Source organism: Rana temporaria, chromosome 4 (genome assembly GCF_905171775.1).
Source record: "Rana temporaria chromosome 4, aRanTem1.1, whole genome shotgun sequence".
Lineage (NCBI taxonomy): Eukaryota > Metazoa > Chordata > Amphibia > Anura > Ranidae > Rana > Rana temporaria.
Genome location: NC_053492.1, coordinates 15,772,930 through 15,796,728, shown reverse-complemented (window position 1 = coordinate 15,796,728; position 23,799 = coordinate 15,772,930). Strand labels below are relative to the sequence as shown.

Genomic DNA, 23,799 nt, shown 5'->3' with positions numbered 1-23,799 from the left:
ACCCCTATGATATATCTAGTCACTATAGTCTACTTTTACCCCAAGGATTTATCTGGTATATTATAGCCTGCCTATACCCCAAGGATTTATCTGATCCATATAGCCTAACTGTACCCCTAGGATTTATCTGATCCATATAGCCTGACTGTACCCCTAGGATTTATCTGGTATATTATAGCCTGCCTGTACCCCTAGGATTTATATGGTCTGTGTAGCCTGCCCTAGGATTTATCTGGTCCATCAAGTCTACCTGTACGCCTAAGATTTGTCCAGACTATCTAACTTCATTGTATGTTTGTACCCTTTGGATTCATCCGGTATATCTAGCCTTTCCACACCCCTTTTGGTTTCTATCTTCCCTATAGCCTTACTGCTCCTGCTAGGATTTATCTAGCATTCTTATACCCCTCAAATGTATCTGGCCAACCTAGCTTGCCCATCTCCTCCGGATTTATCTGGTCCATCTAACCTGCCCAAACCCCTAGGATTTGTCCTGTCTATCTAGTCTGCTCATACCCCTGGGACTCATTCCATACATGTAGCCTACCTATATCCCTATGATATATCTAGTCACTATAGTCTACTTTTACCCCTAGAATATATCTGGTATATTATAGCCTGCCTATACCAGGGCCATCTTATCCAGTGGCCACACCTGGGCACAGCCCAGGGGCCCCAGGTGCCCATGGGGCCCCATCAGGACAGGCAGGGCCGATCCTAGGCGGTTGCACCATGCCCCGACGCTGTAAGCTGCCACAGAGAAGGGGCACCAAGCCGCCGAAAATGTGGCATGCCACTTGACTGCACTGGTTGCTAGAATTGGCAACCGCCTGGTGCCGAGCAACCAGTGACATCAGTGGCCGCCCCAACATTCAGAGCGTGCCGTGGCCGCCCCAGCATTCATAGCGTGCCGCCAATGTGGCTGGAAAACTATATCGTCTCCATCCCCTTCCCCTGCCATCTTCTGACTCAGACAGAGTAGCACCCCACAGGTCACCATCTTCATTGTTGGGGCACCAATGCATTTCTTTGCCCGGGGGCCCATGATGCTAAGAAGATGGCACTGGCCTATACCCCTAGGATTTATCTGGTCCATCTAGCCTCCCTGTATGCCTAAGATGTATCCAATCCATCTAGAATTCATGTACTCTTGGACTGTATCTGGTTCACCTAGCCTGCCCATCCGCACAGGATTTATTTTGTCCATTGAGCCTGCTCATACTCCCGGGACTCCCATACAACTAGCCTCTTCATACCCCTGGGAATCATCCTGTATAACTAGCCTGCCCATACCCCTATGATTTATCTGGTCACTATAGCCTACTTTAACCCTATGATGTATCTGGTCCATCTAGCCTAAACATCTCACCAGGGTGCATTCAGCCCTTTAAGCCTGACAATCCCCCTAGAATTTATCCAATCCATCTGGTACATCTAGCTTATCCCCCCCCCCCCAAGAATTGTTGGTATGGTACAGACTCCATATAGGCTGTATGCTGACATCGTACTCACACTTTCTGTTCACAGCTGGTATTTTGATCTGGGAACAAAGATGGATGCCAAACGCTATCTTATGCAGGAGCAGAACGGGACAGGATCCTTCCTTGTATGGAAGAAGAAAGACGAAGACTATTATTATCTGTCCGGTAGGTCCAGTTCTCATGTTCTTATCCGTTCCAAATGATGATAATAATACTTTTGATACCAACTCCATCCCACCACTTTCCATTGCATTTGCCATACATTTCCAACTGTCAAAATAACATCCACGAGTTGTTGCGTAAAAACAGAAGCTCTAGAAGCTGATGTTTATAAACAAAGTAACATTGGCCCGAATTCACATAGGAGTTACGACGGCGTATCTCCGGATACGCCATCGTAACTCTGAGTGTGCGGGCCGTCGTATCTATGCGACTGATTCGTAGAATCAGTTACGCATAGATTTCCCTAAGATCCGACCGGCGTAAGTCTCTTACACCGTCGTATCTTAGGCTGCATATTTACGCTGGCCGCTAGGTGGCGCTTCCGTAGATTTACGCGAGGAATATGCTAATTGAGTAGATACGCCGATTCAGAAACGTAGGTCCACCCGGCGCATTTTTTTACGTCGTTTACGTAAGGCTTTTTCTGGAGTAAAGTTACCCCTCATAAAGCAGGGGTAAGTCATGTTAAGTATGGACGTCGGAAACGACCGAACAGCGTCGTATTTTACGTCGTTTGCATAAGTCGTTCGCGAATAGGGCTGTACGTAAGTTACGTTCACGTCGAAAGCATTGACAGTTTGCGGCGTAATTTGGAGCAATGCGCACTTGGAAACGTTCACGGACGGCGCATGCGCCGTTCGAAAACAGCGTCAATTACGTGGGGTCATGAGAGTTTTACATAAAACACGCCCACTACTAGCCACATTTGAATTAGGCGGGCTTACACCGACACATTTACACCACGCCGCCGTAACTTAGGGCGCAAGTTCTTTCTGAATACGGAACTTGCCTAAGTTAAGGCTGCGTAGTGTATCTGAGATACGCTACGCCCGCCGAAAGATACGTAAATGTATCTGAATCCGGGCCATTGTTTATAAACATTGATCGGACAGGAGATAGAGAGATACAAAGTAACATTGTTTATAAACATTGATCAGACAGGAGATAGAGAGATACAAAGTAACATTGTTACTTTTGTAGGAAGTCTGTTTCATTCATCTACTGATAAAAGGGATGAGCTTCTATCAGTAAAACAATTTTTATTTTAACTTGTTACCAATTATGGGCCAGATTCACCAAAGAGATACGACGGCGTATCTGCTGATACTCCGTCGTATCTCTGTTTCTAACTATGCGGCTGATTCATAGAATCAGTTACGCATAGATAGCCATAAGATCCGACAGGTGTAATTGTTTTACACTGTCGGATCTTAGGATGCAGTACCGCGGCCGCCGCTGGGGGGAGTTTGCGTCGTAAACCAGCGTCGGGTATGCAAATTAGGAGTTACGGCGATCCACGACGGTTTTTTCGCGTTCGCTACGTTGCTGCTAGTCTAGTTTCCCGTCGCAAATTTAGTCGTCGTTTTGGGTGCCCTAACTTTACACAGCACACGTATGTGCTGTATAAAGTATGGCCGTCGTTCCCGCGTCAAAATTTTAAAATTCACATCATTTGCGTAAGACGTCCAGGAATACGGAAGTACGCTACGCATGTCGCCGTTCGAAAAAATTACGTCACTTCGCGCAAAGCACGGCGGGAATTTAGAAACGGAGCATGCGCAGTAGGTCCGGCGCGGGAGCGCGCCTAATTTAAATGGCACACGCCCATTTAAATTACGCGGGCTTACGCCGGAGGCCGCCAGCGTAGGTTTTCATTGCAAGTGCTTTGTGAATCAGGCACTTGCAATGAAAACTTGTGGCGGTGTAACGTATCTATGATACGTTACGCCGCCGCACTTCTACGTGAATCTGGTCCATTGTTTATAAATATTGATCGGACGGGAGATAGAGAGATACAAAGTAACATTGTTACTTTTGTAAGAAGTCTGTTTCATTCATCTACTGATCAAAGGGATGAGCTTCTATCAGTAAAAAATGTCTTATTAAAAACTTGTTACCAATTATGGGCCAGATTCACAAAAGGGATACGCCGTCGTATCTCTGTTTCTATCTATACGGCTGATTCATAGAACCAGTTACGCATAGATATCCCTAAGATCCGACAGGTGTAATTGTTTTACACTGTCGGATCTTAGGATGCAGTACCGCGGCCGCCGCTGGGGGGATTTTGCGTCGTAAACCAGCGTTGGGTATGCAAATTAGCACTTACGGAGATCCACAAAAATGTTTCCCGTCGTTTGGCCGTCGCAAAGATAGGGTACCTTTTACAAAGTGTAAAATTACTACACCATGTAAAAGTATACCCGCTTTCAAATTATTTTTAAATTTTTTATTTTTCCCGGCGCAAGTCTTTTTTACCCGTCGCGATTCACAAAATGTTGGCGTGTCGTAACTTCGCGCAAAGCACGTCAGGAAATTTGCGACGGGAGCATGCGCAGTACGTCCGGCGCAGGAGCGCGCCTAATTTAAATGGGACTCGCCCCATTCGATTGGGCCCACCTTGCGCCGGACGGATTTAGGATACACCGCCGCAAATTTCCAGATAAGTGCTTTGTGGATCGGGCACTTAGCCAGAAAATTTGCGGCGGTGTAACTTAAATCGGTTAAGTTACGTTGCGCCCGGGCTACGTGAATCTGGCCCTATGTTTTTATTAACACTTGCTTTTTCCTAATCACCCCAACTACTTCTTCATGTAACTATTTTATTCTTGTTTATTTATTTTTTTTACTTTTTTTATTATTAATATTTAAACATTTTTATTTGTTTATTTTTTATTTATTTTTTTGGCATAAGGACTTATGAATAAATGGTTGTGGAACGGATCACCTGAGTTTTCATTATTTCTTATGAAAAAATTTGCTTTGATATACAAGTGTTTTGGATTACAAGCATGCTTCCGGAACGAATTATGGGGCAGATCCACAGACAGAGTACGCCGGCGTATCTACTGATACGCCGGCGTACTTTCAAATTACCCGCGTCGTATCTTTGGTTTGAATCCTCAAACCAAGATACGACGGCATCTGGGTTAGATCCGACAGGTATACGTCCTCGTACGCCTTTCGGATCTAAGATGCAATACTTCGGCGTCTGCTGGGTGGCGTTCATGTCGTTTTCCACGTCGGGTATGCAAATTAGCTATTTCCGACGATCCACGAACATACGCGCGGCCCTCGCATTCTCTTACGTCGTCTCTAGTCGGCTTTTTCCGGCGTATAGTTAAAGCTGCTTTTTTTGCTGCGTATAGTTAGATTTGCCACGTTAAGTATGGCCGTCGTTCCCACGTCGAAATTTGAATTTTTTATTTTTTTTGCGTAACTCGTCCGTGAATCGGGATGGACGTAAGTCACGTCTAAGTTTTAAAAAATGACGTCCTTGCGACCTCATTTCGCGCAATGCACGGCGGGAAATTTAGAAACGGAGCATGCGCAGTCCATTCGGCGCGGGGACGCGCTTCATTTAAATGAAACACGCCCCCTAATCGTCGATTTGAATTCCGCCGCCAGAGATACACTACGCCGCCGTAGCTTACGGCGCAAATTCTTCCAGGATTCGAACCAGCCAAAAGTATGTTACAGCGGCGTAGCGTATCTCTGATACCGATGTATTTCTATGTGAATCTGCCCCTATGCTCGCAATCCAAGGTTTTACTGTGTATATATATTATTATTATTATTATTATACAGGATTTATATAGCGCCAACAGTTTGCGCAGCGCTTTACATCAGGATATATATATATATATATATATATATATATATATATATATTTTAATGACAAAAGTATTTCTGAATAGTAACATCCAAGGTTTCAAGCAGAAATATAAAAATATCTCAGACTGCGAGCATAATTCGTTCTGGAAGCATGCTTGTAATCCAAAGCACTTGTATATCAAAGCAAATTTCCCCATAAGAAATAATGGAAACTCAAATGATTCGTTCCACAACCATTTATTCATAAGTCCTTCAGTCTATAGTCCATATAAAAAGATTATAGCAATGTGATAAGTTACATAAAATATCCATCCACAGAGAGAGAAGAGAGGCGCCTCTAAGTGTAGCAATATGGTTACATTTACTGAAGATACAACATTTAGCAACTCACATGGTTGATGATTAAAAGAGGCACATCTAAGTATACAGGGATCCGGGGTAAAGCTGTCCATGTAGACCGTCCTGCTCACCGCTGTCAGTCTGCAATCATGACCGGGAAGACTACCCTGCAGTAGAGCGATCTGAAAGTGAGGCTTGAACCACTAGTGGAAGGGACGACATCAATGGCGGTGAGGAGGATGGTCTATGTGGACAGCTTTACCCCGGATCAGCACTGCCCGGGGGCCCCAGCTGCATGGGGGGCCCAAGTATTTTCTGGTCCTTGAGCCCACGCTCCCCCAAAATTGGGGGCCCCATGATGCCACTGAGAGTGATAGATACGCAGGGGAGGCAGTTTGCCTCCTACCTACTTGATGTCTGTTTACCTGCACTGTCATCATTGTAGGGGGCCCCAGAGCCTTACTTTGCCCAGGGGCCCATGATGCTATTAAGACGGCCCTGCCCCGGATCCCTGCATACTTAGATTTGCCCGTTTTAATCAGCAACCTTGTGAGTTTCTTAATGTTGTACCTTCATTAAATGTAACCATATTGCTACACTAATGCCTCGTTTCCACTGAACGGAACGGTTTGGGTCGGTACAGTTTAGAACGGTTAGAATGGACCGGTCTATTCTGGTGAGCGTTTCCACTGCAAGTTGGACCGTCAAGGGCCCAGATTCAGAGAGCAATTGCGTCTGCGTAACCATAGTTACGCAGCGCAATTGCTTACTTGCCCCGGCGTATCGAATGCTCCTGATTCAGGAACCTCGATACACCGACTGCAGCCTAAGAAATGACTGGCATAAGGCTCCTTATGCCGTCATATCTTAGGCTGCATTCTTACGCAGGCCGCTAGGTGGCGTTCCCGTTGTGGTCAGCGTATAGTATGCAAATTGCATACTAACGCCGATTCACAACCCTAAGCGAGTCCTGCGTACGCAGTTTACGTCGTTTGCGTACGTCGGTTTTTGCGTAAGGCTGCCCCTGCTATTAGCAGGGGCAGCCAATGCTACGTATACCCGTCGTTCCCGCGTCGCGAATTTAAAATTTAACGTTGTTTGCGTAAGTGAATCGTGAATGGCGCTGGACGCCATTCACGTTCACTTTGAAGCAAATGACGTCCTTGCGACGTCATTTGCCACAATGCACGTCGCGAAAGTTTCCCGACGGAGCATGCGCACTACGTTCGGCGCGGGAACGCGCCTAATTTAAATGATCCACGCCCCCTACGGGATCATTTAAATTACGCGCCATTACGCCGGGCATTTTTGAGGAGCGCCCACGCAAATTACGTGGCTACTGCTTCGTGAATGAAGCGTAGCGCAAATAATTTGCGGGGGTGCAGGGCAAAAACGGGACGCTGCGCCTCCGTAAGAAGTGCGCAGCGGTACCTGAATCTGCCCCAGGGTTTAAAAAAAAATGCCTAGGGTGTCCACCAATCAGTGGAATGTATTGTAGCTCCGCCCTAACCAAACCGTTCCATTCTATATGGCCCCACATCTGAAGTAGGATCTGCGGTACGGTTCGGTTTTATGGCACGCTTTCATAATGGAAACACCCAAAATAGCGTACCGTACCGAACCGATCCGCTCAGTGGAAGTGAGGCATTAGAGACGTTTCTCTTCTCTTTTATACTCTGTTGTGACATGACGCTACTTGTATATCAAGACATCGCTTGTATATCAAGTCAAATAGGTAGATTCAGTAAGAGTTAGGCCGGCTTATCAGTAGATAAGCCGACCTAACTCAGAATCTACGCCGACTTCTGTTTAAGCGTATGCTCAAACAGAGATACGCTTAAACATATCTAAGATACGACGGCTTGCGCCGTCCTATCTTAGATTGCAATATTTCGGATGGCCGCTAGGTGGCGCTTCCATTGCGGTCGGCGTAGAATATGTAAATGAGTAGATACGCCGATTCAGGAACATACGCCCGGCCGAGGCAGTACTTTTACGCCGTTTACGTTAGAGATAGGCCGCCTAAAGTTAGAGCTTAGCCCTACATGGAATAGTAATGTTAAGTATGGCCGCCGTTCCCGCGTCGAAAGTCAAATTTTTTACGTTGTTTGCGTAAGTCGTCCGTGAATCGAGATTTACGTCGTTTACGTCCATGTCGAAATCAATAGGCCCGTGCGGCGCACTTAGCCGCAATGCGCACTGGGAAATGTAGGCGCCCGGCGCATGCGCAGTTCGCAAAAACCCTAAAAAAAACTTAAGGTCAAGCGCCATTAACATAAAACACGCCCCCCTCAAACACATTTGAATTAGGCGCCCTTACGCCCGCCGATTTAGGCTACGCCGCCGTAACTTAGCAGGTAAGTACATTGTGAATCATGTACTTGCCTGGCTAACTTACGGCGGCGTAGCTTAAATTCCTTAAGCTACGCCGCCGCAAAGTTAAGCAAATGTACCTGAATCTAGCTAATAATGTATTAAAAAATGTTGCTTGTCTTGCAAAACGCTCTCAAACCAAGGTTTTGCTGTATTTCTTTTGTTTTTATACAGAAGAAGGAGTGTCTACATCATGGTGACCATCTTTTGTCCTCTTTCCTTTGCAGTGCGGGAGGGCTCAGAGGTCCGGAACTACCGAATCCAGGAGTTCAATGACTCCTACTACTTGGGACAGCGAGTCTCATTCCCCACCATTAAGGATTTGGTCCAATATTACCACGAGAAACAAGATGGCCTTTGTACAAAGCTGGACAAGCCCTGTGTCAAGGTTAGATGGCGGACTATGCGATTTATCAGCAGATCACCTTTCAGATACAGAGGAACCTACCTCATTGGACAGATCAGGGTTTAGTCTCTTGGACCATAGCCAGTTAGTTCTTCCATAATTCAGCTACCAGGTTCAGGACAAGTCTTATACACTAATGTTCTGATCCCACCACTGGCCTAGTAATGTCACATGACCTCCTATACCAGTGATGGCGAACCTTGGCACCCCAGATGTTCTGGAACTATCATGTAGATTCACATACAATGGTCTAACTTTGGGGCGGCCTAGCCTAGCCTTTTTAGGCTACACCGCCGTAAATTAGTTAGGCTAGTAGTGATTCTCAAACCACTTACCTGCTAATTTTCGGCGGCGTAGCCTAAAACGAGCGGGCGTAAGGGCGCCTAATTCAAATGACTTGGAGGGGGGCGTGTTGTATGGAAATGAGGCTTGACCTCACGTTTTTTGACGTTTTTTGACACTGCGCATGAGCCGGGCGACTTCATTTCCCAGTGCGCATTGCGGCTAAGTAGGCCGTACGGGCCTATTGATTTCGACGTGTACGTAAACGACGTAAATCCCGATTCGCGGACGACTTGCGCAAACGACGTAAAAAAATTCTAACCTCGCTGCGGGAACGGCGGCCATACTTAACATTGTTATTCCACCTCATAGGTGGAATAACTTTATGGCGGCCTATCCCTTACGGAAACGACGTAATGCGACGGTGTAGGCCTGGCGTACGTTTCGTGAATCGGCGTATCCCCTCATTTACATAATCTACACCGGCCGCAATGGAAGCGACATCTAGCGGACAACAGAAACATTGCAAGCTAAGATAGAACGGCGCAAGCCGGCCTAACTTAGCTTTGTTTAAGTGTATCTCTGTTTGAGAATACACTTAAACAAACGCCGGCGTAGATTCAGAGTTAGGTCGGCTTATCTACTGATAAGCCGGCCTAACTCTTTGTGAATCTACCTATATGTTTCCCATGATGCTCTTGCACTCTGCAGTGTAGTTGAGCATCATGGGAAATGTAGTTCCAAAACATCTGGGGTGCCAAGGTTCACCATCACTGACCTCAAGAGAGTCCATCCTGTCAATGTCCCAGATACTTCTTCACATGCAGCTCCATATGAGTCTAGGCCAGTGATGGTGAATCTTGGCACCCCAGATGTTTTGGAACTACATTTCCCATGAGGCTCATGCACTCTGCAGTATAGCTGAGAATCATGGGAAATGTAGTTCCAAAACATCTGGGGTGCCAAGGTTTGCCTTCGCTGGTCTAGGCAATTGTGGTCTTGGTTTTGGACCTTTCTGTTTTACCAATGCAGCAGATGACCTTGTTTTTTTGGGTCAGTACACAATCAACGTGGGGAGTCATTCCCTTGGTTCTTATATAGCTTGGGCATTTACTGGTGAGGTCATCGTTCCTGGCCTTGGAGTGTTGAGTGTTCCCATGAAAATTTCTTGCATTTAAAGTCTAGTAGTGATAGGAAGCATTTCCTCAGTCTCCCCTCCTACAGTGATCAGACTGTACATTGTAACATCATGGGTGTCAGTGGGGGGAATAGTGCCCCATCATTGGTATCAGTGGAAATAATGGTGCCCAATCATTGGTATCATTGGGAGGAATAGTGCCCCATCATTGGTGTCAGTGGGAGAAATAGTGCCCATCATTGGTATCAGTGGAAAGAATAGTTCCCCTTTATTGGTGTCAGTGGGAGGAATAGTGCCCCATCATTTGTTTCAGTGGGATGAATAGTGCCCCATCATTGGTATGGGTGGGAGGAGTAGTGCTCCATCATTGGTATCAGTGGGAGGAATAGTGCCCCATCATTGGTATCAGTGGGAGGAATAGTGTCCCATCATTGGTATGGGTGGGAGGAATAGTGTCCCATCATTGGTGCCATTGGGTGGAATAGCGCCCTGTCATTGGTATCAGTGGGAGGCATAGCCCCCCATCATTGGTTTTAGTGGGAAAAATAGTGACCCATCATTGGTGTCAGTGGGAGGAATAGAGATCCATCATTGGTATCAATGGGTGGAATAGTGTCCCATCATTGGTGTCAGTGGGTGAAATAGTGTCCCATCATTGGGTGAAATAGTGCCCCCATCATTGGTGTCAGTGGGTGGAATAGTGTCCCATCATTGGATGGAATAGTGTCCCATCATTGGTGTCAGTGGGAGGAATAGTGTCCCATCATTGGTGTCAGTGGGAGGAATAGTGTCCCATCATTGGTGTCAGTGGGAGGAATAGTGTCCCATCATTGGTGTCAGTGGGAGGAATAGTGTCTCATCATTGGTGTCAGTGGGAGGAATAGTGTCCCATCATTGGGAGGAATAGTGTCCCATCATTGGTGTCAGTGGGAGGAATAGTGTCCCATCATTGGTATCATTGGGTGGAATAGTGTCCCATCATTGGTATCATTGGGTGGAATAGTGTCCCATCATTGGTGTCAGTGGGAGGAATAGTGATCAATCATTGGTGTCAGTGGGAAGAATAGTGCCACATCATTGGTGTCAGTAGGAGGAATAGTGCCCCCTTATTGGTGTCACTGGGAGTAGCACCCAAAGGGCTGGATGTAGGCAGGCAAAGGGACACATTTTGGAGACTGTTGTTCTAGAGGGAAAAGCAGAAGAAGTCACAGTCGGGGGAAGTTCTGTGAACTTTGTGAGAGGTAATAAAAACCTGGAAGTGTCACAATGACACATTACTCAACACGTTGTATTCATCACAAATAATTGGTCTGATGACAGGTCCACTTTCCACACAGCTGTTAATCACTCAGCCCACTACTATTGTGCCCCATACTGCATGTCACTAGTGTTTATCTATGGACTTGGAAGATATCCAGCAGCGGTTGCATGCGTTGAACTTTGTCCCATTTTAACTCCAGTTGCTTTTTCACTTCTCTAATTGGATTCTACAGTAGAGCAGGGGGCCGGACTGTCATGCCCCGTGCTTGGTGTTACTGGGAGGAACTATGCCCCTTTGTTGATGTCTGTGGGGGGGATGATATCCCATTGTTGGTGTCGGAGGATGAAATATTGCCCCCAAGGGCTGGATTAAAGCAAGTAAAGGGCCACATCCGGCCCCCGGGCTGCAGTTTGGAGACCGCTGTTCAAAAGCATAATGCATGGATTGTATAGAGAAAATGATCCCTTGTACCAACATCCCAAAGTGTTTGAAATAATTACAAAGAGGACTTTCTATACTTTCAATAATATTATCAAAATCATAAAAAAATAACTAAAAGAAAAATCAATTTAATAATAGATTGTGACCTCATCACATCATATGTTAATAAAACCATCTAGTTTTCCCCCAATGGCCTATCCTAATGACAAAGGAGTGATAGATAGATAGATAGATAGATAGATAGATAGATAGATAGATAGATAGATAGATAGATAGATAGATAGATAGATAGATAGATAGATAGATAGATAGGGATAGATAGATAGATAGATAGATAGATAGATAGATAGATAGATAGATAGATAGATAGATAGATAGATAGATAGATAGATACAGTGGCGTAACTAGAACCTTCAGGGCCCTGATGCAAGAAACCATGAAGGGCCCCCCCTGACCCCCGGACAGGGCTCTTTTCTCCGAGCCCGGTGGCGGAACAGGACCCGGTTGCAAGTGGGTGGCTGCATATAAAGGAACCGATTTCTCCAGTTCCCCCTGCTTCTCCTCCTCTCCCTCCTGCAGGTATTCAGCGGCTGCAGGAGGAAAATGGAGGCATCGGTTGCTCTATGTCGGTGTTTCTCAATCTTTTTCCAGTCAGGGCACCCTTGAAGTATACCCCTAGGTGAATGGGGCTACACTGCAAACCCCCCTGCAACTGTGTGTATTGCATGCAGTTGCAGCATAGCGATGATGCATTTAAGGGGTTAAAACAGGCGGTCAGTAGGCAAGATATTGCCTCTTTACCGGCTGTCAAATGCCTCTGAAAAGCGATCTGAGCATGGATCGCTTTTTGGAGGAACAGCCTTTTTTTTGCTGGTACTATGAACAATCAAAAAATAAATAAACAAGTAGGTTCTGATTGTACACATATAGGGGGTCAGGATTAAAAGCGCATACATAAAATGTGCATACATAGATGTAAACACAAACACATATAAAAACACACACATATATATAAATGCACATATGCATGCACATATAAACTAGTGGCGGCTGGTGCTCAAAATTTTTAGGGGGGCGTAAGCAAACTGAAAAATTCTTAAAAAAACAATTTGCAGCCACTGTGCCCTTCATTTACAGCCACCCTGCCCATCAAAAGCTGCCACTGTGCCCATCAAATGCTGCCACTGTGTCCATCAAAAGCTGCCACTGTACCATCAAACGCCACCACTGTTCCCATCAAATGCTGCCACTGTGCCCATCAAATGCTGCCACTGTGCCCATCTAACGCTGCCACTGTGCCCATCAAACGCCACCACTGTTCCCATCAAATGCAGCCACTGTGCCCATCAAACTCTGCCACTGTGCCAAACACTGCCACTGTGCCCAAATGCTGTCACTGTGCCTATTTAAATGCCGCCACTGTGCCATCAAATGCTGCCACTGTGTCCATTAAATGCCGCCAGTGTGCCCATCAAATGCCAGTGTGCCCATTAAATGCTGCCATGCTGCAACTGTGCCATCGAATGCCATCACTGTGAATCCCCCTGCCCGCTCGGCCAGAACTTTCAGCCAATCAGGCGACGGGTAATTGACCCGCACACCTGATTGGTGGAGAGGTGGTTCAGTGTTAGGAAAGTGAATATTAATTTGCCCTTCTAACACACCTGGGTGGACTGTGAGCTCCCAGCATGGCGCTCGCAGTTCACCTATTTTGAAGCCTATTAGAGCCTATGGCTCTAATCAGGTGCTTCAAACCCCCCCCCCCCCCGCTGTAATTCAGGCACCCAGCGCCCGAAAAGGGGCCGGACATCAAAATATGGGGGTGGCAGCGGTGACCATGGATAGATTCATGCTATGCATGGATAGATTCATGCTATGCATGAATCTATCCATTAGTCATAGAGGGGGTGGCTGGAGAGAGGGGGCGGCACCCATGCACCCTTATGGATGCACCGCCACTGAAAACATATGCACATACATGCACTCACATACATACATATGCACACACACACATGCATACATACATACATGCGCACACACACACACACACACATTAGGGTGACCAGACATCCCCGGTTTCTGGGGACAGCCCCCGTATTGAGAACACTTTCCCCTGACCAAGTCTGTCCCCGGTTTTGTCCCTGGATTGGATTTAAACAGGGGCTTGGGCAATTTCAAAGACAGTCAGTGCAGAATAGAAAAAAAAATCTGAATTACACACCCGCCGCTCCTACTAGCTTAGGGGGGTGTAATTTTTTTCCATTATCTGTGCTCCTTTCTGATGATTTTGCCTCTTCTGCCTTGGCTCAAGCCCCAGCCTGCTGCCTGCCTGCTTATCTCCTCGCCTTCCCTGGCGGAGTGATCTTCCTCCGCTCCCCACCCAGTAGTAGCTGGGGCCCGGAGAGTGAGACTTGACAGGCTGTGAGGCGGGCGGTGGCGGCAACGGGCAGAGAGTCGCTGATTTCCATCATTACTAGTAAAAAAAAAATATGTTCCCGGATTTCCTTTTAAAGATCTGGTCACCTTAAAGTGGTAGTAAACTCTGTACTACCACTTTAACCTACAGGTAAGCCTATAATAAGACCTATAATAAGACTTACCTGTAAGGTTTAGGAGATATTCCCCCCGCACTGCGCTGCTGACTGCAGCGGCACATGCGCAGCGGGGATCCTCGGCTAAAGGGCCGGCAGCCGCCGGACCTTGCCGGAGAGAAGTCTCCTGCGTGCATGCGCGGGAGTCAGTGGCGGCTGGTGCTCAAAATTTTTGGGGGGGGCGCAAAGGAAAAAAAAAATTGCAGTCTCACTGTGCCCAAACGCAGCCACTGTTACATGCCATCAAACGCAGCCACTGTGCCATCAATTTGCACCACTGTGCCATGCCATCAAATGCAGCCACTGTGCCATCAATTCGCACCACTGTGCCATGCCATTAAACGCATTCACTGTGCCATCCATTGTCACCACTGTGCCATGCCATTAAACGCAGCCACTGTGCCATCCATTGTCACCACTGTGCCATGCCATTAAACGCAGCCACTGTGCCATACATTGTCAACACTGTGCCATACATTGTCAACACTGTGCCATGCCATTAAACGCAGCCACTGTGCCATACATTGTCACCACTGTGCCATGCCATTAAACGCAGTCACTGTGCCATCCATTGTCACCACTGTGCCATGCCATTAAACGCAGCCACTGTGCCATACATTGTCAACACTGTGCCATGCCATTAAACGCAGTCACTGTGCCATCCATTGTCACCACTGTGCCATGCCATTAAATGCAGCCACTGTGCCATCAATTGTCACCACTGTGCCCTTTAATGGTCGCCGCTGTGCCAATTGTCCCCACTGTGCCCTGTAAATTGCTTCCCCCCCCGCACGGCACTTACCTTTACTGGAGTCAGGCATCCACATCCCACGATGTCTTCTCCCGCCCTCGATGACTGACAGGCGTCTCAGCCAATCAGGTTACCGGTAGCCAGAACCGGCCAACCTGATTGGCTGAGAAGCCTGTCATCTTATTCAAGGGGCGTACAGTATGTGCGCTCCGAGAATAAGCTTCCGGGACCCGAGGGCTGTATTGGGAAAGCCTATCAGAGCTGTTGGCTTTGATAGACATTTCCCTACAGCCAACCAGCTGGCGTTATTCAGATGGCCGGACATTGAGCGCCGACCATCTGAATAACAGCGGCAGCGGCGAAAATAACATAGATTCGTGCAATGCATGAATCTATGTTATTTGACTCAGTGGGGGTGAGAGCCAGAGGGGGCGGCGCTCCAGCGCCCTCTATGGACGAACCGCCACTGGCGGGAGTGACGACATCGCCGCTCCAGCCAATCACAGCGTTGGAGCGGCGATACCCGGAAGACACGCCGAGGAAAGATGACATCTCCCTCGGCGTGGGCCAGGTTTGTTCCAAGGTAAGTATTTCATAAGCAGTTAGTATGCGGTGCATACTAGCTGATTATGGCTTTTGCTTTTCAGGTTTAAAAAAAAAAAAAAAAATGACAGTGGGTATACAACTGCTTTAACATACATACATATGCACACACACACATATATACATACACACACACACACATGCATGCACACACACATACACACACACACACACATACATATATACATACACACACACACACACACACACACACACACACATATACATACACACACACACACATGCATGCACACACACACACATATACATACACACACACACATGCATGCACACACACATACACACACACACACACACACACATATACATACACACACACACATGCATGCACACACACATACACACACACACACACATATACATACACACACACACATGCATGCACACACACATACACACACACACACACACACACACACACACACACACACATATACATACACACACACACATGCATGCACACACACATACACACACACACACACACACACACACACACACACACACATATGTAGATAGTAATTAAAAAAAAACGGCAGACATTTACCTTGGCTCTTCCTGCCGGGTACTGCACTCTAGGGGGAGACAAAGAGCACACACTACTTTCATGTGACGAGCTCCTTCCCTGCAGAGTTCGGCTGACGATCGAGGAGCTCATCTCAGCCGCCCCTGCCGCTCAACTGCCGATCCTTCTATCGAAGAGTACAGGGGGCCCTCAAGGGCCCCCTGCAGCAAGGGGCCCGGTCGCCATTGCGATCTCAGCGACCCCTATAATTCCGCCACTGGATAGATAGATACTGTAGATACAGTATATACATGCACACATGGATGGTGTGGTGTCAGTAGGACAGTGAATGCTTTCATAAGGGCAGTGGATGGTGTCAGTAGGGCACTGGACTTTGTCAGTAGATCAGTTTTCGGGGTCGGTAGGGTACTGGACTTTGTCAGCAGGGCAGTGGTTGGTTTCAGTAGGGCACTGGACTTTGTCAGCAGGGCAGTGGTTGGTGTCAGTAGGGCACTGGACTTTGTCAGCAGGGCAGTGGTTGGTGTCAGTAGGGCACTGGACATTGTCAGCAGGGCAGTGGATGGTGTCAGTAGGGCAGTGGATGATGTCAGCAGAGCACTGGACTTTGTCAATAGGGAAGAGGATGATGTGAGTAGAGCAGTGGATTGTTTCAGTAGGGCACTGGACTTTGTCAGTAGGGCAGTGGACGGTGTCCATAGGGCAGTGGATGGTGTTAGTAGGGCAGAGGACAGTGTAAGTAGAGCAGTGGAAGGTGTCAGTAGGGCAGTGGATGGTGTCAGTAGGGCACTGGGCCTTGTCAGTAGAGCAGTGGATGGTGTCAGTAGGGCACTGGGCCTTGTCAGTAGAGCAGTGGATGGTGTCAGTAGGGCAGTGGACTTTGTCAGTAGGGCAGTGGATGGTGTCAGTAGGGCAGTGGACTTTGTCAACAGGGAAGAGGACGGTGTCAGTAGAGCAGTGTATGGTGTCAGTAGGGCACTGGACTTTGTCAGTAGGGCAGTGGACTTTGTCAGTAAAGCAGTAGATGGTGTCAGTAGGGCAGTGGATGGTGTCAGTAGGGCAGTGGATGATGTCAGTAGAGCACTGGACTTTGTCAGTAGGGCAGTGGATGGTGTCAGTAGGGCAGTGGACTTAGTCCACAGGGAAGAGGATGGTGTGAGTAGAGCAGTGTATAGTTTCAGTAGGGCAGTGGACCTTGTAAGTAGGGCAGTGGACTTTGTCAGTAGGGGGCAGTGGACTTTGTCAGTAGGGCAGTGGACTTTGTCAGTAGAGCAGTGGATGGTGTCAGTAGGGCAGTGGACTTTGCCAGTAGGGCAGTGGATGGTGTCAGTAGGGCAGTGGACTTTGTCAACAGGGAAGAGGATGGTGTGAGTAGAGCAGTGGATGATTTCAGTATGGCAGAGGAGGGTGTTAGTAGAGTAGAGGACAGTGTGAATAGAGCAGTGGATGGTGTCAGTGGGGCACTGGACTATGTCAGTAGGGCAGAGGACAATGTCAGTAGAGCAGTGGATGGTGTCAGTTTTTTTTAATTATTATTTTACAATGTTACTTTTTTTCAATTTTTTTAGGAGCCTCATGGGGGGGGGGGGGGGCTTTGGTGAAATATCAGAAGTCTAAACAGGCACGTCGGCACACCCTGTGTGCACACCTATGCCTAATGATAACATCCCTTGAAGACCAATACATGAATATAAATGAAACCTTGTTGAACATATTTGATGGTTCTCTTGTATACATAATAAAATCTTTTGACAAGGAAAATATTTGATGGGACCAAATGGAAGGAAGAAATGAAAGAACTTGACCTGTTTCTTAGGCCAATAGCCCACTTCTTCGAGTAGTAGTGGGAGGTAAGTATAGATATAAACATAAATCCAAGTCAATAACATTTGAATAAGAGATGATAAATAGACTAATATTGTTATGCAAAAATAAATACTATGAGAAGTTACAAAGTAGTTAAATAAAAAATGACCATATTGGACTTAGTCTCTCATTATTCCCATGGATAGAGAGGGTAAGCCTATATCTAGGGGAACTTTTCGGACTGGCTCTCATCATGCAATGGGAGGTTGGTCTAGTGAATTGGGTCTTGCCAACATGGCTGCAGTAAAAAGGGTCTGACCTTGTAACCAGGGTCACTAATGCCTTGTGGGTCCAGTTTCTGGATCCTTGTGGACTAGACCTGAAGGCACAGGAAGCTGAGGGACCCTTTGTGTAGAAGTGAGAGTGTTTCCCCTGTAAAATATGTGGCTGTGAATCTGAGACCCATCATCACCAATAATTGTGGACAGATGCTGAGGTTTAGAAGAACTCAACTCACAGCTACAGGCTGACACTATACATGACCCAATGCGGATACCAGTGGCGGCTGGTGCTCAACATTTTTGGGGGGGCGCAAACTAAAAAGAAAAAAATTGCAGCCTCACTGTGCCCATCAAATGCAGCCACTGTGCCATTAATTGTCACCACTGTGCCATGCCATCAAACGCAGCCACTGTGCCATGCCATCAAACGCAGCCCCTGTGCCATCAATTCGCACCACTGTGCCATGCCATCAAACGCAGCCACTGTGCCATGCTATCAAACACAGCCACTGTGCCATCAATTGTCGCCACTGTGCCCTTTAATTGTCACCACTGTGCCCTTTAATTGTCGCCACTGTGCCCATTGATGTCACTGTGCCCTTTAATTGTCGCCACTGTGCCCTTTAATTGTCGCCACTGTGCCAAATTGTCACCACTGTGCCACATTGTCCCCACTCTGCCACATTGTCGCCACTGTGCCCATTAATGCCGCTGTGCCAATTGTCCCCATTGTCGCCACTGTGCCCATTGATGTCACTGTGCCCTTTGTCGCTGCTGTGCCCTGTAAAATTCCCCTTTCCCCTTTACTGGAGTCAGCCATCCACGTCCCTCAATGTCTTCTCCCGCCCTCGATGACGCTTTAGCCAGGTTAACGATAGCCCCAACCGGTGAACCTGATTGGCTGAGACGCCTGTCAGTCTTATCCAAGGAACGCACCGCCGGTACGTCCCGAGGATAAGCATTCGAGAGCCGACTACGGCCTGAGGGCTGTACTCGGAAAGCCTATCAGAGCCGCTGGCTCTGATAGGCACTTCCGTACAGCCAACCAGCTGCCGTTATTCAGGTGGCCGGCGCTCTATGTCCGGCCATCTGAATAGACCAGCGGCAGCGGCGACAATAACATAGATTCATGCAATGCAATGAATCTATGTTATTAGTCAGTGGCGGTGTGGAGCCAGAGGGGGCGCCACTCCAGCGCCCTCTATGGACGAACTGCCACTGGTGGATACTCTTTGGGAACTTCCTGCGACACCTAATCTTATGCCGAGTACACACAATCAGGCTTTTACCCGGGCCAAAAGCAGAATTCCATCGGAGTAAAATAGAACATGTTCTATATTTAAACTCAGATGGAATTCATCGTAATTTTCGATGGAATTTCTCCGATGGGGCATACACACGCTCGGAATTTCCTATGGAAAAAGTCCATCTGTCGGAAATTCTGATCGTGTGTACGCGGCATTAGTGATTCTTGCTTCTGATTTTCTTGCCACTTTTTTTTTTCAACTCAAAACGCACCAAAGTCTCAGAAAAGTGGTTTAGGTAACAGTTTTTTTGTTACTGTGATGTGAGACGCAATGACGACACCAATTGAAATTAGGGGGCTAGATTCAGGTAGGGGCGTGCATTTTAACGGCGGCGCAGCGTAGTGTATTTACGCTACGCCGCCGCAACTTACAGGAGCAAGTGCAGTATTCACAAAGCACTTGCTCCGTAAGTTGTGGCGGCGTATCGTAAATGGGGCCGGCGTAAGCGCGCGTAATTCAAATGTGGAAGGGGGGCGTGTTTTATGTTAATGTGTGATGACCTGACGTGATTGACGTTTTTAACGAACGGTGCATGCGCCGTCCGTGTACATATCCCAGTGTGCATTGCTTCCAAGTACGCCGCAACAACGTATTGGTTTCGACGTGAACGTAAATTACGTCCAGCCCTATTCGCAAACGACATTTAATTTACGGCGGCGTATCTGGAGATACGCCGCCGTATATTCTTGCTGAATCTAGCCCAATGGGTTTATAAAGGACCCTGCAATCAGTTAGAAGGACCCCAGGCCCAAAGAAAAGGGCCCCAGGACAGATGGATAGGGCCCCGGGACCAATGGAAAGGGCTTCGGGACTGATGGAAAGGGTTTTTTTGGTGGTCAGGAGGGCAATTCATGGTTTCTGGTTTCTTGCCCTGAAGGTTCTAGTTACACCTCTGCCAATGAATATATTTGAATTGTGGCTGCGCTTAGTTTTGTCAGCAGTCTCCCTCCATGTATGTGGAATGGTTTCATGCATATATGGTGACAACTAATTTTTTTGACTTGGATTGATGTTTGTATTTGCTATATATTTGTACATACCTCCAGCTAAATCCTGAAGAAGTAGGCTGCTGGTCAATGAAATGCGTAGTCATTTAACATCTGCCCATAAAATCTTTTCAACAAGAATTTAATCATGATTTTTCTCGATCTCCATACTGTACCTCCTGTGCATCTTTGTAAAGTCTAATCTTATAATTCCCCATTAGAAGGAACAAAGCCAGAAGGTACATTTTTCTCTGCAGCTTTGTTGTGTCTCATTAACCTTATTTTTCATATTATTACAGCTGGACCTCCCACCAGTGGACAGCATCTCTTACACCATGGTCGACCAGCTGGAGATTGACCCCACTTCCATCGAGAAGGTCCAGAAACTGGGCAGGGGGCAGTTCGGTATGGTGTGGCTGGGACTCTGGAACGGAACCACGGAAGTCGCCATCAAGGAGCTTCAAGGTGACTCCCAAATCCACTGCCAAATTCTCTTGTGACCCTGTAACCTGCATCTCGTATAATAATTCAAATATTCTTCCTATACCATGGGCGAGTCCAGGCACCAAGTAGAGGGGTGGGGGCTGAGCGAATATGCGTTCGCTGTCCTGTTCTTCTTGTTGTTGACCCTAAAATTTAAAACGTCACTTTCCCTGGCCAGCCGGGGCAGGAAAGAATGTAATGCATTAGATTAATTAGAGCACCCGGGAGACATCCAGGGTCTTTTAGGCCAGTGGTCTCCAAACTGCTCCCAGGGGGCCGGATGTGGCTCTTTGCTTGTTCTTATCAGACCATTGTTTCTCCCACTTATACAAGGCATAATTCCTGTCACTAACTCCAACAATGAGGGACCTATTCCCACCACTGAACCCAACAATGTTAAACCATTCTTCCCATTAACACCAATAATGGGGCACAATTCGTCCTATAGACGCAAATGATGGGGTACTATTGCTTCCCCTGATACCAACAATGGGGTACTATTCCTCCCAAAGACAGCAATGGTTGAACACTATTTCTTTCCCTAATACCAACAATGGGGCAATATTCCTCCCACTGGGGCATTCTTTACTCCCATTGATGCCAGGGTATTATCTACTCCCACTGGCTGCAGTCTGGCCCCATCAAAGTCTGAAGGACACTATTTATTTCCCTAATACCAACAATGGGGCAATTTTCCTCCCACTGGGGCATTCTTTACTCCCATTGATGCCAGGATATTATCTACTCCCACTGGCCACAGTCTGGCCCTCTCAAAGTCTGAAGGACACTATTTCTTTCCCTAATACCAACAATGGGGCAATATTCCTCCCACTGGGGCATTCTTTACTCCCATTGATGCCAGGGTATTATCTACTCCCTCTGGCTACAGTCTGGCCCCCTCAAAGTCTGAAGGACACTATTTATTTCCCTAATACCAACAATGGGGCAATATTCCTCCCACTGGGGCATTCTTTACTCCCATTGATGCCAGGGTATTATCTACTCCCACTGGCTACAATCTGGCCCCCTCAAAGTCTGAAGGACACTATTTCTTTCCCTAATACCAACAATGGGGCAATATTCCTCCCACTGGGGCATTCTTTACTCCCATTGATGCCAGGGTATTATCTACTCCCACTGGTCACAGTCTGGCCCCCTCAAAGTCTGAAGGACACTATTTCTTTCCCTAATACCAACAATGGAGCAATATTCCTCCCACTGGGGCATTCTTTACTCCCATTGATGCCAGGGTATTATCTACTCCCACTGGCCACAGTCTGGCCCCCTCAAAGTCTGAAGGACACTATTTATTTCCCTAATACCAACAATGGCCCAGATTCAGTAAGAATCTGCCCCTTTCTTACGCAGGCACAGGGCAGCGTTTTTGCCCTCCGCCCGCGCAAATTGTCTGCGCTGCCCGCGATTCACGGAGCAGAAGCTCCGTAAATTGTGGGGGCGCTGTGTTAACTTGCCCGGCGTAAGGGCGCCTAATGTAAATGATCCCGCCGGGGGCGGGAATCATTTAAATTAGGCGCGCTCCCGCGCCGAGCGTAGAGCGCATGCTCACGTGCATTGCGGCAAATGACGTCGCAAGGACGTCATTTGCTTCAAAGTGAACGTGAATAGCGTCCAGCGGCATTCACGATCCACTTACGCAAACGACGTAAAATTTGAACGTCGCGACGCGGGAACGTGGCCATCCTATAGCATTGGCTGCGCCTGCTATTAGGATGTGTAACGTTACGCGAAACCCGACGTACGCAAATTACGTAATTTGCGTACGCAGGGCCCGCGCAAGTTTGTGAATCGGTGTTAGTATGCAATTTGCATACTATACACAGATCACAATGGGAGCGCTCCCTAGCGGTTTTCGCTAGAATGCAGCCTAAAATCTGCGTGGCATAAGAGCAGATTTTAGGCTGCAGTCGGCGTAGCGAAGTTCCTGAATCAGGAGCATTCGCTACGCCGGAGCAAGTAAGCAATTGCGCCGTGTAACCTATGGTTACACGGGCGCAATTGCTTCTTGAATCTGGCCCAATGGGGCAATATTCCTCCCACTGGGGCATTCTTTACTCCCATTGATGCCAGGGTATTATCTACTCTGGTCACTGGTCACAGTCTGGCCCCCTCAAAGTCTGAAGGACAGAAAAACTGGCCCTTTGTTCAGAAAATTTGGAGGCCCCTGTTTTCGACCTTGGATGTTTAAAGAGAACCTGTCAACAAAAAAATAATCATGACGGGGAAACAAGAAAAACGGTGCTCAGAGAGTCACCATAAGGCCGGACTTTAGAGGCATGGAAAACAATGGAAAAGTAGAAAAAATATAAATTGTATTGAAAAAAGTACATAGTATGGATAAAAGTGTTCAAAATAAATAAAAATCATATAAAATTATACAATTTTTACAGTGAGCCCTTGTGCACCAACACGTTTCGCCGTTAGGCTTCTTCAGGATTCGATCAAGGTTCAAAGAAGTAACAAAAAGAGAGAACGAGTCTCACTGTCTCAAACGAAATATATTCGAATTACACATCCGACTAAAAAGCACATAGAAAATACAATAAAAAGCATATACTAAATCCCTCTTTTTGTTACTTCTTTGAACCTGAATTGCATCCGGAAGAAGCCTAACGGTGAAAGCACAAGGGTTGACTTTACAAATCGTATAATTTTATATGATTTTTATCTATTTTGAACACATTTGACTATACTATGTACTTTTTTCAATAAAATTTATATTTTTTTCTACTTCTCCATTGTTTTCTATGCCTCTAAAGTCCGGCCTTATGGTGACTCTCTGAGCACCGTTATTCTTGTTTCCTCTCTAAATTTACGGATGTGGCTATGTGAGTGCTTCCCTTTTCCATGTGCGCACGCCTATGCATTAGA

General features: G+C 47.0%; 1 protein-coding gene across 1 annotated transcript in view; it reads left to right on the top strand.

Moving 5' to 3' along the window:
• LOC120935978 (tyrosine-protein kinase SRK3-like) overlaps nucleotides 1-23,799 on the top strand; it is a 69,057-nt gene that overhangs the window by 15,873 nt on the left and 29,385 nt on the right. The window contains exons 2-4 of the mRNA XM_040348031.1: nucleotides 1,528-1,646; nucleotides 8,258-8,418; nucleotides 20,727-20,892. Of these exons, the coding sequence (XP_040203965.1) occupies nucleotides 1,528-1,646; nucleotides 8,258-8,418; nucleotides 20,727-20,892 (446 nt within the window). The remainder of the gene's footprint in view (nucleotides 1-1,527; nucleotides 1,647-8,257; nucleotides 8,419-20,726; nucleotides 20,893-23,799) is intronic.